Below are 15,737 nucleotides of genomic sequence, written 5' to 3' on the forward strand. Positions count from 1 at the left end.
TTCTACATGATTGAGTGACCAGAGGAACAAAAATGCATGTAACTCACGATTAACGTTGTTATTAATTGTGATCATGTCAACAGGAATAGTCAAATCCTATAGAAGTAAAGGCTAGAAGAAATCTGTAAAAAAAAGTACAGAATATTATTATTTGTTCTCAAAAATAATGTTGATTGTTTAAAAAGTTTACGATAATGAAAAATAAAATTCTACAAATTTTAATACTAATAAAGATGCCTGAATGTTATGTTATGTTATTATGCCGTTACGTTATTATGATTTTAAATATACTTTCTACTAATCAAATATGGCGCGCTTTTGTCAATTGAATGAATGTGCGCAATACACGATGCGCAGAAAGCGTTCGAACTTGTTCATGATAACAATGTACATCAAGCGAATACTAAATAAATGTTATGAATTATCTCATAAAAAGAGAGAATAAAGATACAAACATGCCTGCTTTTATTAGACATATAAGTCAAATTATTTATTATATGTACTTCCATAAAAGAAGTTGGATGGTGTCCTGAATTTTTTGAAATTTCCCCCACAATCAACTAGTATCTGTGAAAAAGAAAACCAAAACTTTCAAATATATGTATAAAAGGAATTATATGAAAATGAAATAATACTCAAAGTCAATACTCAAAAGTCAAGTTATGATCTAACAAATATGGAAATCAAAAAGACAAACAAATAAATATAATTATAGAGATAAATTATAGAATAAAAATCTACGTTAATTAAATAATGAAATTAAATAATAAATAATGAAAGTATTATGGAGTTAATAATTGTCACACACAGAGATACATTTTCATACTATGATTTTTAGAATTGAATAACAGGTTCGCATCGCAAATTGGTTAATCAAAATATCTTATGAAAATGCTTTTTAACCATATAAATATTTATAGAATATGTACAATTTTCAACCTCTCACGGATTGTTGCATGTGTTCATTTCTAACCAATATTGATAATTGAATTGAATACATATACATAATAACTTCTACAAATAATGCTTACTATTGTAAATTATAAATGTATTTCACAATGCAAAAAGAAACCTAAATGCTATTAATTGTAATTTTTACCTGATAATTTCTACATGATGCCACTCACTATTACGGTTCCCGCTTAAAACTGACATTTTTACGTTACAGAACGATCCAGAGAGATATCGATTACTTTCGAGAATCGCAATATTTAATTGTGTATTTCACCGTTTCATTGGCGCTGTAATCTTTGTGTAATTATTGCGCGCGCATTTCGTATAATGATATGTATATTGTCTAACTTAAACATCGATATACAAAAAATAAAAGAAAAAATTCCTTTTTCTAATCTTTAATTTGGTGGAAGGATAAAATAATACTTCTTTATATCTAATTGTATTAACAGTAGCAAATTACATTGGTTCATTTGAAGATCAATATTTCAGAATATGAGACACGAAATCCCATATACTATATATCATGTATATTATGTTCCTAGTCAATGCTTCGATATTACTAGCTGTACGCTATCGTAATAAAATTAGATCAATTAACGGGATTTTATATATGTATATGCTACATCCTTCCAGTCGACTGAAGTCAACATTTTCTGGTAATTGACCTTTAATTTGGCATACAGCATATAAATTTTTACGTCCATATAGTAGGAAAAGGTTGAATTTTCTTTTATTATTTATTCATAAGAAATGAAATACAGAAGCTAAATTTACTTAAAATACTAAAAATGTGATTGCTACATCTGGCGGTTTAATCATTTTTTAGTAACAATCTTGAAACACACACTATATTCTAATCAATAATATTTTTACTACGACTCGTTGAGTCATAATAATCTTCGATAAGATAAAAAAAAAATATATAAAAATCATTGCAAATCCATCTGTATTAATTTATATCATTTCTGTCTGATTTTTGTATTTTTTTTAAATCGGAAAAATATCCTCCACATGCTTTGAGATATAACAAATATTATTTTTGATCAGAAATTATTTCATGAAATGTAAGTAATTAAGATCAAGAGATATTTTTCATGACAGTCGTAAATAAATATATATGGGAATGTATGTAAACATGTATATTTTCATATACAATCTTTATACAGTAGGCAAAATTAATAATAATCAGGCAGAATTGATAATTAATTCCTACATGTTGATATCAGTATACAAAGCGGAATATAAAGGTATATGATTAAACTGGAATCGGTAAAAAATTAAACGTCTTTTCATCTTGTCATTTTAAGTTATGTCAAACTTCTATCAACATATAATATATAAAATATATTTAATATCAACTTCTTTACCACGCCCTATGTAAACATTTCTGCATTTTTCTTTCTTACTGCTCTTAAGGTATGTCAGCAGACGATAAACGCAGAATGTGCAATGACGTTTTGCTGACGATGGTAGGGAGACTTCTAGAAGTCAATGTAACAAGATGCTGATCGCGCGTGCGTAATAGATCAATCTATTGTTTGTTGCCAAACATAAGGACTGTCTCACGTAATAAAAGTTGAATACATAAATCCAAAGCTTACCGATATTTATTACATAGATTTTTTTTACAAATAGTATACAATGTCAAATCTATTAAAAACTGAAAAAAATACAATATTTTTCATTGTAAATATATATTAGTAATTAACAATTACTAAACCAACATAGTATCAGGATCAGAACTGCCTATGTATGGTATAAAATGATGCAATTAGATTTATACGTAAATTTTTAACGAAACATATCAAATAACTTTAATTATTGGTTGATTTACGCCAGTATATGTATGACGCAACAATATTCATGCTTGAAATATTTAAAAACATAAGATTGTTCGTTGAAGCAGTTCACTAGAATATTTCTTGAGGGTACAAATATTTAATCTTTGCGATCAATAATAGAGAGAATATCAAGTGTTCTCTAGAAATTTCTAATACCCATTCTTTCATGCACAGTTATATTGAAATATTACTTATTATATACTTTTTGATATATCAGATTTAAAATTTTCTTTATTTTATTTGAAATGAATTATTTTGCAATGCAAAATAGATAAAGAATCTTATTAAATGATTATTATATCAGGCACAAAATATACTAGAGACATTACTGGATACTGCGCCTGCGCAAAAATTCTTAGATACCTTATATAAGCGGCGGCAATAAGCGGCGTCCAATAGCTTGCAGTGAGCCTGAGTGAAAGAGATTATTCAACTGCGTCAACGCTAATTGTTATTTTTTTTAAAGTATTTGGAAAACGAGAGCTATGTCTGACTACTACGTTGACGAATACGAACATTTTAACTACGATTACGACAAGCATATTTTTACCGGACACAGTGGAAAACAACGAAGCAAACGCGAGGCTCTTACGCATACTAATCATTTCGATCCCTGCGGCCATTCCAGAAAGATACTCACTAAATTGATGAATTCTGAGCACAACAAACGTAATGCTGGAAAGACCAAAGCATAAAGAGTAAGTACATTTTCTTCAATTAATCGACGTAAATTTTAATATTGTGTTTTACTTTGTATTGTGTTATTGATTTGTGTGCGGCCGAAAAGGTTCGCAACCTTGGCCGAGTTTGTATGTTTATACTCTTGTTTTTCTATCTACGTACAATTTTAAGTCGTAGAAGCGCATATTTGACGATGCAATTAAAAATCGGCGAAAGTTAAAATGTAGTAATTTAATAAGTTTCGATTTAATGAGATTCAACGTTCCCTTGCATGTTTCTGTTATAACAAAATATTTTTGTATTTTTAGTACTGCGCAATATTTTAAAGATGACTCATTTCTTGTTGGTTTTTTTTTACACGATGATAAGTATGCATACAAGAATGGATAGAGACACGTTAAAAAATATCATTGATTTGCTTTATTTATAAATATTTCTTCAGTATTAAATTGATTTTTTTTATTATTCGTATTTTTAATAATTTATTATTATTCGTTTGTTTTAGGAACTCGGAGATTGCTGTGTCTTATTTTTGGAGAAAGTATCTGTCAATTCCAATAGATTGAAGATTTCTTGAATATCGTTAGATATAATAAACAATTCTTTTAATTTCCTTTATTTTTAATAATGCAGTTAGTCACTAAACATCAATTCTCACTTAAAATAAGATAATTAGTACTTAGTATAAATACTATTATATATATCTTATAATCATTACTGTTGTAATTTATAGAGGATATATAATTATCTCTTAGAATACTCTTGATCCAGAAGAACTAACTGAATCTAGAGATTTTGTGACATTTGAGGAAATATTTCTATTGAATTCACGCACAGTATACACATTTTTTAGATACTGAGCATCTAGTTATAAATGTTTCATTTAATTACTATCGAAACATAATTGCTCAATTTAGAAATTCTATAATCACTTGAAAAAATTGCATTTGTTTTTTGAAATACTGTAAGAAACATTTTTGTTACATTCAAAACTAATTTTGAGTTCATTAGAAAGTTGAAAGTATTAGATAAAAAAAAAAAAAAATTGTATAATTTTGATGAACAATAAAATTTATAATTATTAAAAAGTAATATTTAAGAAATAGTCATTCACATTTATAACCTATTCCCATATTACACATAAGTATATTATTAAAAAGTAATATTTAAGAAATAGTCATTCACATTTATAACCTATTCCTATAAACATTAACATAAGTATTATTATTATAGATACCAAATTATAGATATTATACTTTGAAATTATATTTCACAATAAAAACTAAAAGATATAAACACAAAGTATAATTTTTTTTTATATTAAAATTTCATATTAAAATCAAATATTAAGTATTGTTTATACCATTAAAAACTTAAAATAAAAAATAATTTATAAAATAGATATTTTATATATGTATTTATATATAATAACATTGAAACAAATTAAATAACAATGTACTTTTCATTTTATACAAAATTTTGAAAAAATATTTATATAAGAAATATACAGATGATTTACACATTTTGTTTAATATAATATATTTGTTTTGTTAAAAAATTAGGAAAATGAATTATATTAATTTAAATTCAGTAAATTCTAACTCTTGTCTCAAAATACCAGTTAATACGAATTCTGTTGAATGAACGGTAACAGTTTTAGGTGCTTTTTCAAGAAATTTCTTTGCATTTGTTAAGTCTTCTTCGTGAGAAATAATTATTGAGTTTCGAGGCCATGATGACGGTGGTCGAAGCAAAGCTTTACCACCGCACGAAATGATTATATCTGTAAAAAATATATTCTTTATAGTAGAAAAACAAATTATTATTTTTAAAACATACTTTTTAATTCTGGTGGTGGTGGCGTCACGTTTGGCGTTACAACAAGCGTGTATCCCTCCAGAAGTTTATGTTCTTTTGCTTTTTCTAAACTCTCTTCCAATTTAAAACGGAATTTAGTTTCAGCAGCAGAATCTTTCAATATGTAATTTTCTAATTCTATAAAATGACCAGTTTTTTCACTAGCAATTAACCAATCAACTGAAACTATTGGTACAGATAACGCTAAAGCGCATAAAAATTTAACAGTTCGACGAACTTTATCTGTAACCAGTACAGTGCACTTTGTTGGATTGTCAACTTGAGATGCTCCTATATAAAAAGAAAAAAAAAACTTAATTTTGATTGTTATAGCTAGCTATAATTTTCTCGTAAAAAGATTATATACCTAATTTTGTTAACAATTTGTTATAATCGTTACTTGAAATACCAGTAAATAAGATTTTATGTTTTATTCTCAATGGTGATTGCATTGCAAATGAAGAAGACATACTTCTACGTGTTCTATTAGGCGTTGAAAGTATTGATGTAATTTCGTTGCTGGTATTCGTTTCTGAACTAGATGTCTCCTCTATAAAATCTTTTTTCCATTGTTTATTGTTTTTAGCCTTTCCTGTCGTGTGCGTTTGACGTTTATTTCTCAAACTATTCGTTTTACTAATACCTAAATCAGTTCGATTATTTTTTGTATTTTCTTCTATCGAATCTATAATTGAAGAATCTATAACTGATTGTTGATTTCGAGACAATTTAGTCGACTGTTTGTTGTTTCTTTTTGTTTCTTTAGTAGATTTATTTATCATAGTATTAATTACATTCAAAGTATTTTTAGTACTATTACCTAAATTAGTTTTATTAGTAATAGTTTCTGTGCTTTCTTTTACAGAAGAATCCATAATTGATTGTTGACTTCGAGACGAGCTAGTCGATTGTTTGTCGTTTTTTTTTGTTTCTTTAGTGGACTTATTTACCATAGTGTTAATTACACCCAAAGTAGTTTTAGTATTATTATTTAAATTAATTTGATCAGCAATAGATTCTACAGAAGAATCCGTAACTGATTGTTGACCTCGGGTTGATCTAGTCGATCGTTTGTTTCTCCCCGTTGTTTCTTTAATGTATTCATTTACTGTAGTATTAGTTACAGTCAAAGAATTTTTAGTGACTTTCGCTCGTTTGTTCCTCGAAATAGGTACTTCCAAATATGCGTTATCAGATTCAGATAAAACGGAAGAAATACTACTGGTCTTCGTATTATCTGTATCTATATAAACATTTGTATTCCCACGTTTTCTAGTGCTTCGCATTCTGGTGTTTCTTGCATTTTTCTGTGTATCTTTCTTTGTTTCTGTATTTGAATTGGCATTTTGTTCTTTGAGGGCACCATTCATGATCATTTCTACTTCTTGAGATTCTTCACCAACTTCAGAACTGATATCATCAGCTGGTGATTTATTTTTTTTTGTTGCCCTTCGACTTGTATTTCTTCGCATTTCTACATTTTGGGTAGTTTTTTCATTTTCTTTAGTCGAAGTACTTGAAGCGATTTGACTATTTACAACATTTTTATATCGATTTTGTCTGTTTCTATTTCTGTTATCATTTTCAATCACCGATTCAGTTGAAGTATTTAATATTGATCCTGTTGGAGTAGATAGAGAAATTCTCTCGACTTTTACAATCGCCTCTTTATTTAAATTGGCTTCTTCACTCATTTTTCCATTGTTTGATAAGTTTTTTCTAACAATAAAGTCAAGAATATTTTCAGATTGTCTTCCATTAATTATTTTCTTATTTTTGTTTTCAACAGACACATCGTCATTAATATTTTTACACTTTTTCGGACTGCTATTATCGACATCCGTCATACTGAGTGATCTTTTCCTAAAGCGTGATTTTCTTACCACATTTTCTATCGCAGGTTCAGCAGCTACTTTTTCAACTAGTACTTCCTTTTCCACCTGAAAAACAGATGAAAAATCAGCATTCTCTTTGACAGAATTACGAGTCCTTCTATTGCTTGGAATAGAAAGACTCTGCTTTGTCTTTTCTTGTGAATTAATTGATTTTAATTTCGGAAGAGAATCACTTCTTTTGGAGCTACATAAATTTTTAGTCTTTTTCATCGATCCTTTGGATTTTTCGCTTACTTTTTTTTCATAATTTTCGCAGACCGATATTTTATCAGCATTGAGATTGTTTATGAATGAATTTGAAGAATTTTCCGAAGTAGCCATGGAATTTGGTTCATTAATAGTATGAGTAGCATTTTCTATAATTCTATAATCGAGTGTTTTTCGTGATGATTTTCGTGAAATTCCTCTTTTTTTTGGCGCAATTTTTATGGATATTTGTTTCGCCCGATTTTTATTAATATTGATTCTATATTCAGACATAGTTGGGCTTGGTGGATTCGATAAAGTACCTGAAATTCTGACTTCAGGTAAACCGGCTAATATATCTTCATCTTCGCTTATTAGTATTTTAGAGATTTGTTGAAGTTGCTCACCGTTCGATGTACCCAATTCTTGATCATCTACATTCTCTACACAATTCTTTAATTTATCGTTATCGTTTTTAACCGTATTAGTTTTTTCTTGATACGTTTTAACTATTTTTGATTCTTTGAGATGTTTTTGCCTTAATGATTTTGGTGTTGATGGATCTTTGGGAGATTTTGATGTTGAAGGATATTTACACACAGATTTTGGAGTCAATGGATTTTCAATTGTAGATTTTGGCGTTGACAAATCTGTAGGCATAGAGTTTGATATTAATAAATCTTCAGTTTCTTTTTCACTTTCTTCGTTAATTATATTTCTGACAGACTCTGAATTTGCAATATTATGTTGTCGTAAAGAAAGAGGAGAATTACAACTTTTTTTATGCGATACAGAACTGGGACTTGTCTTAACTATTGCTGTTTTGCTTTTTCTTCCTTTTTTAGATTTCTTTGCTTTTCTGCTAGCTGTTGAATTGCTGTTTACATTAGGTGATTCATCCCCACTTTGTGACAATTCTAATATATTTTCAAGAGCCTGTATTGATATTTGTGGTTGATCTTCAATATGTTCTTCCATTGTATTTTCAAACATTACTTTCAATTTCCTTTCTACGCTATCATCAAAATTCATTGTAGTCGATTTTGACTTGTTTTCATTCTTATCAGTAACTGATGGCACAGATGTTTGTTTCTCAATATCACCAATTGGTTGAGTACATGCCGTTTCGTAATCGATGTTTTCAGTATTATATTCTTCCATTGTAATTAATACCGAAGAATTTGACGAAATAAGACGATTGTTATTGCTCGCGTACAGCGCTTTTTCTTCAGTATTAATTATCTGAGTAGGTCTGTTGTATTCCATTTCAGTAATATCTTCTTCACTTGAATTTTTATTGTTTCTGATTGAAATAATAGAACTAGTTTCTCTAAAGGAAGATTTATTCATTGGAAGAATTTGAGTTGATACCATATCATCGATCTCTTCTATTCCTATATTCTTACTTATTTCCATATTAGTACTTTTCTTGTCAATTACTTGTGTTGGACTATCAGAATCTACTTCATTTTCATCTTCATTATCTTTTAGTTTTTTATTACATTTGGATGATAAATCTTCATTCTTCTTTGATGGTTGAGTAAGCATGTTGAACAGATCCTCAGAATCTCTACTTGAATTACTGTTCTTCATTTCTTTACTCCTGTTATATCGTATTTCTAATGAAGTTTCTATAGCTTTTTTCATCTTTGCAGCTATTTCTGTGAAGTGACCTTCCTCATCCGTAACTGAATCGTCGCTATTAGATGCTTGACTCTTTGAAGATTTTTTACTTTCTTGGCTGTCATTGCGCGAATACCTTTGAAATACAACTTCATTATCGGTATCATCAGAATCATCAACTAAAGGTACTCTGAAATCATTCTTATCAATTTTATTGACCTGTGTTGCTGCTTCATATATGTTTTCATTATCGATGCTTTTACTGTTCACATCGCTATCATCATTTACGCATGAAACTTTTATAGAAGTCGGTGATCTTGATTTTAATTCATCGGATAGGCTATCATCCTCAATATATTCTTCAAACTCTTCTAAATCTTTTGGACTAAGCAAATTTCGACTCATGTCAAAATCGGAAGCATCATCTTCGCTTGTTTCAACAATCTCTACACGTTTTTGCAAATCATTCTCAATATCTGACAATTTTTCACTTTTATTTTTATCTTTATTAGTGATATTACAATGTGATGTGCTATCATTATCTTTCTTTTCTTGTATTATTGTATTATTAACATTACTTCTCCCTTCCATTGTTGAATTTTTTTCTTCTTCAATTCCTGTCTCTTCAAGTTTTTCACTATCTCGGATACTATTATCTCGAGTTTTAAAATTATGAATATTAATCTTTTTGGCTGTTTCAATATCATGAAAATCTATATCGTGTTGCGTTTCTATATCATGAATATCAGTAACTTCTTCTGGTGCTCCTATTTTCGATTGCTTTCCCATATCATTTTGTTCCTGTACAGATTTTGTAAGATTTTTGCTATTTAAAATACTATCAATATTCGTTTCATTATAAGAATTACACGAAAAGGTTTGCGTCTCCATGTCGTAAATACTAATTCTCGATTCACCTACGTTTTGTTTTTCTACACCGAAACTTTGAGAATTATCTTGATCATCGATAGAAGAGTTTTGAACGCTTTTCCGAATGCTGGTAGTAGAAGTCCTCAGAGGCAATGTTGGATATCGAAATACAGATTTTTTCCTTTCATCTTGGGTGGCAGGAATTAGAGAAACGTTTGCGGATGAATTGTTCTATATAAAAAATATGTATTTAATAATATACAATATATTTATCTATATATAATATCTAAGATAATATACAGGATATTTCATTCTTTTTCGTAAAGTAGTGTCAGTATTATGAAGTTATAACAAAAATGTGTTATAGCAAAATAAGTTTGCTATAGCGTTTTAATAATTTATTAGTATATATTTATATCATATTCTTATTCATAAAATATGTTGACCTCATTTCATACAAAACACTTGGCATATTCTGTACATTTTAGTATTTGTACTTTTATTTTATAATTTTCCATTTTCTGTTTATTATATATTCATTTATATAATCATGAAATTACATAAATGATAATTACCAATGATGAATCAGGTGTCCCTGGAATGACCCTTTGCTGGGTTTTCTGATGATTTAATGCTGGTGTGTCTGGTATTAAGGAATCATCCAATGGAGGAGAAACTTTGAAAATTGCTCGTACCAAACCAAATTCCAATACGTCTCCAGTTTTGAGCTCGTAGCAACGGTTTGGTCTCAAAATTGACTGCACAAAAAAAGAAAAGGATGAAATATTAAATTATATCAAACTATATACATACAACTGCAATAATGAATAACTTACTGTATAAAATTGAATAACGAATTAAAGACAATGTTTTGAGAATAATATAAAGAATCAATTTGATCTTATTTTAGCTTGTTAATAAAAGTTTAATAGAGATTGAAATCAATTAAATTTAATATAGATAAAATTTACATTACATTATTTAATTTTGTTTTGTTAGAAGAATTCAGGTCACAAATCCATGATGCAGTTTCACAACTATTAGCCTCGATCTCCGCGTGTTTCTTAGATACGGTCTGTAAATTAAATTTTCTTTACTATAGTCACTTGAATACTTGTGATGTGCTACAGTTTGATAACAATTACTGCAGTTTTTCACATTTTATCTAAAATTGTAAATAAAGATATGGACTAAAAATAGACAGAGTACATGAGATCTTTAAGAGCAAAAAATAACTTAACATATATTTATAATATGTCTTTACAATAATGTTTATTATTTTATACATTTACATGAACTTAATAGCAAAATTTTGTAAATAATTCGATAACTAAAATATTTTCTCTTTATCTCATTTTAAACATAGTTACAAAAAGTAAAATAAAAAACATACATGATTATAAAATTTTTAAACTAAGTACATTCTCTTTGAGCGAAATACCAATACATGCAAGAATGTACATATCTTTAATTGTGTTATCTCTGTTATTCAGAAATTTTAATGTGTAACTTGTAAATATCACATGTTTATACAAAAAATATTTGATATGTTATCTAAAATGTGATTATATATAGAATATACTCCGTTATGTAATTTATGATAACTCTAAAAATTTTATAGATAATATTTATTATATAAAATTAATAAAAATAATTGTTTTTAATGTATAAATATAATAATAAATTTCTTAATTTATAAAATTTTAACATTAATTTATAAAATTTTTAACATTTTCAATAATATTTTTAGGACAATTAAAAATATATAATTTCCTATTTACAACATTATATTTACTAATTAATTTCTTATTTACTGACATTATATCTATTTAGAAGTAGAATTGCAATAGTCAAGTGAATTACACTAATCATAGTTTTATAATTATTAGGCTTCTAAGCTTCGCAATTGATTCATCGATTGATAGTAATTTATTCGAGTAGTTGACTGATCTTATGCTGGATGACATTTTATTAAAATAGTTAAAGTAAATTGAGTTCTCCCTCTCTAGATGAACAATGCAGCAATTTTATCTTATCGTATCTAATGACTAATAAAAGCAAAATCTTACACCAACATACATAGACTTATCTATATATATTCTGTTCATGTATACATATGTAACATTTACTCAAGAGTTAAGTACTACGACCTATTCTTGACTAATGTTGATAATTACCAATGAAATTCAAAGTAGGGAGATTAATATTTAACAGCTTACATACAAAAGTGAACTCTTGTACGTACGAAGATTTCATATCGATGCACTTTGTTGGTGTACGTAATTTAATTCAACACAAGCAAGCAAACGCTCACGATAAATAAATGGGAATAGTCGAGGCAGCATCATTCTAGAAAAGATGGCAAGACTATCGTTTCTTCTACTTCTTCCCGCTCTTACGACCCTGGTGTGGACCCTAGAGGATGCGCCTAGGATAAAAACTCCTCTGGGAGCCATTAAGGGATATTATAAGGTATCTGCCAATGGAAGACAGTACGAAGCCTACGAAGGAATTCCGTATGCCTTGCCTCCGGTTGGCAAACTTCGATTCAAGGTAAAGAACCAGTTTTATAACGTACAAATGTTGCAAAGAAGTATTGTGATTATTCTGTTTATGTTATGTAATTTAAAGCTGCACTTATTAGATCATAAATGAGGATAAAAATTTTTTTTAGCCTCCTCAAAGACTACCACCATGGGTGGGTGAGCTTCCCGCGACGAAGTTTGGGTCTCCTTGTTTGCAATATACTCAACTGCCTTCTAATCCAGACGATGAAGTCGAAGGTGCTGAAGACTGTCTTTATTTGAATATTTATGTTCCCGCGGATACAAGAACATCCTCTAAATCGTTGCCAGTTATTTTCTGGATCCATGGCGGTGCTTTTCAGTATGGTAGTGGAATGCTCATGGGTGCTAAGTATCTCATGGATCGTGACGTCGTATTTGTTACAATTAATTATCGTTTAGGAATGTTAGGTAGTGAAGATTTTTTAACTTTGAATTATAAAGGTTATAAATAATTGTGATTTTCCTAAAGACAATTGTAATTTTTTCAGGTTTTCTCAGCACTGAAGATGAAATAATTCCTGGTAACATGGGACTGAAAGATCAAAGCATGGCACTACGATGGGTTTCAGAAAATATCGAATGGTTCGGTGGTGATCCAAAGAAAGTGACTTTGGTGGGTTTGAGTGCTGGCGGTGTTAGTGTTCATTATCACTACTTATCACCTATGAGCGCTGGTCTTTTCCAAGGTGTTTACAAAATCATCTTATTTATAGTCATTTATTTATATTATTATTTCAATGTGTTTATATTTCATTGTAAAGAATTTTTGATCCTTTTTTTAAGGATATATACATATCTTTTGTATGATTTCTTGATACAGGTGGTATCTCGATCAGCGGTACAGCTTTCGATTGTTGGGGTCAAACAGAGAATTCTTTAGAGAAAGCCAAGAAATTGGGTGCTCTTATGGGTTGTCCCACAGGTAACACCAGAGAGATGGTGCGTTGTCTCAGATATCGTCCATCCAAAACTGTAGTACAAGCTCTTGGTAATTATATGGTAGGCATTTTTTATTATCGTTTTATATCACTATTAATAGTATATTAATATCACCAATGTAGTTGTTATTTCAAAATTAACAATTTGGTTTCAGCGGTTTTATTATAATCCATTTACTCCATTTGGTCCAATTCCGGAGAAATTCGGTGATGAACCATTTATCGATCGTACTCCCGTTGAAATCGTGAGTAGCGGTGATGTTCAAGATGTTCCATGGATAACTGGGGTTACCAGTGAAGAGGGATTATATCCAGTTGCCCGTAAGAAACATACGATGATAAAAATCAAGAAGTGTTCAAATAATTTTGATTTAAAATCCCGAATTTTACAGAATTTATCGCCATACCAGAAGCTCTGAAAACGTTGGACGAAAATTGGGATCTTATTGCACCTCATTTCTTTGATTATAATTACACAATTCCTAGAGAAAAGCACGTTGAAGTTGCTAAACTCATCCGAAATCATTATTTTGGATCAAAGAAAATTGATGACACAACAACGCAATCCTTAGTTCACGTAGCTGGTGATAGATTCTTTGTTGTCGATAGTGAAAAAGCTGCTAGAATGCAGGCTAAAGTTAATAAACAACCTGTTTGGTATTATTATTATACCTACAGAGGTGTACATAGTCTCAGTAACAGTCTGAGTGGAACTACTAACAATTATGGTATATTATTCAAATTTAGAACTTAGAAAATGACAAGAGAATGGATGTACTTATTAAATATTTTGTATAGGTGTGAGCCATGCAGATGATGCATATTTTGTCGTAGACACTGAATACATTGATCCTACAACAACATCAAGTGATATTAAAATGCAAAAAATTTTGATTGATCTCTGGGTATCATTTGCAACAAATAGGTCAGTATATACATTCAATGGTATGCATTAAATAATTTACAGGAATACATTATTATTTAAAACAACTTCTGTTATATTGTTATATATCTATATTTTCAAATTAATTTAGAGTGCCAAATGTTGGTGATTCTCAATGGTCAAGACTAAATCCAAATGAAAAATCACTTAATTATTTGCATATTGCTGGGCCAGATAAAATTCAGATGGACAGTAGTACAAACTTTGGTCAGAAAGATTTTTGGAATTCTATTAAGTTTAATGAAAATAGATTAAATACTGCATCAGATACATTGAGAGAAGAATTATAATGTAATTGTAAGAATATTCTCTACCAATTTTTATTAAATTACATAAACTTTACTTCAATAATTTTGTTGTAAAAGTACATTTATTAAAATTATGTTTATTAAAATGATGTTTTTATTCTTAAATTATTTAACACATCATTCATGCAACAAAACTGTTTAAATGTATATAAAAGATAAAAATATACAAAATATTAAACATGATATAAAATATATGCATTTTCAATCATTTACATTTGTTTAAAACAATGTATTTTTTTTATATTTAGCAAGAGAATATTAAAAATGACTAATTTGTAATCTAACTTGATTATGTCTATAGAAATGTGAATACATTCATTTAAAAATCTAAATTTTACGTATATATACATATAGAATACTTACTGGATTATCTAATACTATGCAGCAATTTGGATGTCTGCCAATTTGATTAATTCCTTTTTTAATTGGAAATGTGGTAGAATCTATGCATAGCACTCCAATCTAAAATATTTCATAGATAATTGCTTTTTTATAAGAAAATTTGTAAATATTAAAAATATATAGTAAACAATAATCAGTTAATAATATGTAGCAAACAATAGTCGATAAACAATAGTCAGTTAACATAAAAAAAATAAAATGAAACAATATCAAGAGCTGGATAAATATTAAAAATATAAAGATTTATTTTTACCTGTACGTTATCTTGTTGAGTAGAATAAGAAACTTTTTGTGTCGGCGTGGAATCGTAATCTTCATAAACTTGCGTTGCTACGATATCCATTATGAAGATTCTTGTAGATAACACAAATTACACACAATTCTTAAGTATCTGCCTTTTCTTTCGAGGTTATGAATTTTCTAGTTTCATTAATAGCGTATATGCGTTTTACTAGTGATTATAATAAATGGATTTATTATGATGTTTAATTAAACTGTAATGGAATAGACAAATGTGCATATTATTTATTGTGCTGTAATCAAATAGTTAATAACATTTAACACGAAACACAACTACTAATGTCATCACATGACTATTCCCGCCAGACGCTACTAGTGACTGAATGTAAGGTTATCAATATACGAAAAATAAATTCTTCAATTTAAATT

The 15,737-nt window shown here is 28.6% G+C and overlaps 3 protein-coding genes across 8 annotated transcripts; 2 read left to right on the plus strand and 1 right to left on the minus strand.

Moving 5' to 3' along the window:
* Nucleotides 1–3,175: 3,175 nt before the first annotated feature.
* Nucleotides 3,176–4,569, plus strand: LOC122538231 (nuclear protein 1). Its single transcript, XM_043672131.1, has 2 exons — nucleotides 3,176–3,496; nucleotides 3,985–4,569. The coding sequence occupies exon 1, from the start codon at nucleotides 3,284–3,286 to the stop codon at nucleotides 3,491–3,493; it is 210 nt and encodes a 69-aa protein (XP_043528066.1). The 5' UTR covers nucleotides 3,176–3,283; the 3' UTR covers nucleotides 3,494–3,496; nucleotides 3,985–4,569.
* Nucleotides 4,570–4,873: 304 nt separating this feature from the next.
* On the minus strand, nucleotides 4,874–15,673 carry LOC122538241 (mediator of DNA damage checkpoint protein 1-like). Of its 6 annotated transcripts, none has more exons than XM_043672153.1 (8): nucleotides 15,322–15,673; nucleotides 15,030–15,128; nucleotides 10,887–10,985; nucleotides 10,486–10,668; nucleotides 9,962–10,141; nucleotides 5,704–9,841; nucleotides 5,319–5,627; nucleotides 4,874–5,262 (listed from the first exon to the last, which is right to left on the minus strand). In XM_043672153.1, exons 1-8 carry the CDS (start codon nucleotides 15,409–15,411, stop codon nucleotides 5,051–5,053), a joined length of 5,310 nt encoding a protein of 1,769 aa, XP_043528088.1. In that variant the 5' UTR covers nucleotides 15,412–15,673; the 3' UTR covers nucleotides 4,874–5,050. The 6 variants fall into 6 exon arrangements, with proteins under 6 accessions (XP_043528088.1, XP_043528087.1, XP_043528091.1 ...); XM_043672152.1 differs by having other exon boundaries at nucleotides 5,704–7,740; nucleotides 7,825–10,141; XM_043672156.1 differs by having other exon boundaries at nucleotides 5,704–7,276; nucleotides 7,466–10,141.
* LOC122538242 (venom carboxylesterase-6-like) lies at nucleotides 12,092–14,752 on the plus strand. The gene is made up of 8 exons (XM_043672157.1): nucleotides 12,092–12,463; nucleotides 12,585–12,885; nucleotides 12,966–13,163; nucleotides 13,298–13,476; nucleotides 13,571–13,736; nucleotides 13,808–14,143; nucleotides 14,214–14,340; nucleotides 14,450–14,752. The coding sequence occupies exons 1-8, from the start codon at nucleotides 12,269–12,271 to the stop codon at nucleotides 14,646–14,648; spliced, it is 1,701 nt and encodes a 566-aa protein (XP_043528092.1). The 5' UTR covers nucleotides 12,092–12,268; the 3' UTR covers nucleotides 14,649–14,752.
* Nucleotides 15,674–15,737: the final 64 nt, after the last annotated feature.

Source organism: Frieseomelitta varia, unplaced genomic scaffold (assembly GCF_011392965.1).
Source record: "Frieseomelitta varia isolate USP_RPSP 00005682 unplaced genomic scaffold, Fvar_1.2 scaffold_976, whole genome shotgun sequence".
NCBI lineage: Eukaryota > Metazoa > Arthropoda > Insecta > Hymenoptera > Apidae > Frieseomelitta > Frieseomelitta varia.

What these genes read in the sequence shown, in the direction of transcription:
- LOC122538231 (XM_043672131.1), top strand. Translation starts at nt 3,284, where the DNA reads ATGTCTGACTACTACGTTGACGAATACGAACATTTTAACTACGATTAC.
- LOC122538242 (XM_043672157.1), top strand. Translation starts at nt 12,269, where the DNA reads ATGGCAAGACTATCGTTTCTTCTACTTCTTCCCGCTCTTACGACCCTG. An exon ending in AAGCTCTTGGTAATTATATG is followed by an intron (nt 13,477 to 13,570) that starts GTAGGCATTTTT and finishes ATTTGGTTTCAG; the next exon opens with CGGTTTTATTATAATCCATT. An exon ending in GGGATTATATCCAGTTGCCC is followed by an intron (nt 13,737 to 13,807) that starts GTAAGAAACATA and finishes CGAATTTTACAG; the next exon opens with AATTTATCGCCATACCAGAA.
- LOC122538241 (XM_043672151.1), bottom strand. Translation starts at nt 15,411, where the DNA reads ATGGATATCGTAGCAACGCAAGTTTATGAAGATTACGATTCCACGCCG. An exon ending in CAAATTGTTAACAAAATTAG is followed by an intron (nt 5,628 to 5,703) that starts GTATATAATCTT and finishes CTTTTTATATAG; the next exon opens with GAGCATCTCAAGTTGACAAT. An exon ending in ACCACCACCAGAATTAAAAA is followed by an intron (nt 5,263 to 5,318) that starts GTATGTTTTAAA and finishes TATTTTTTACAG; the next exon opens with ATATAATCATTTCGTGCGGT.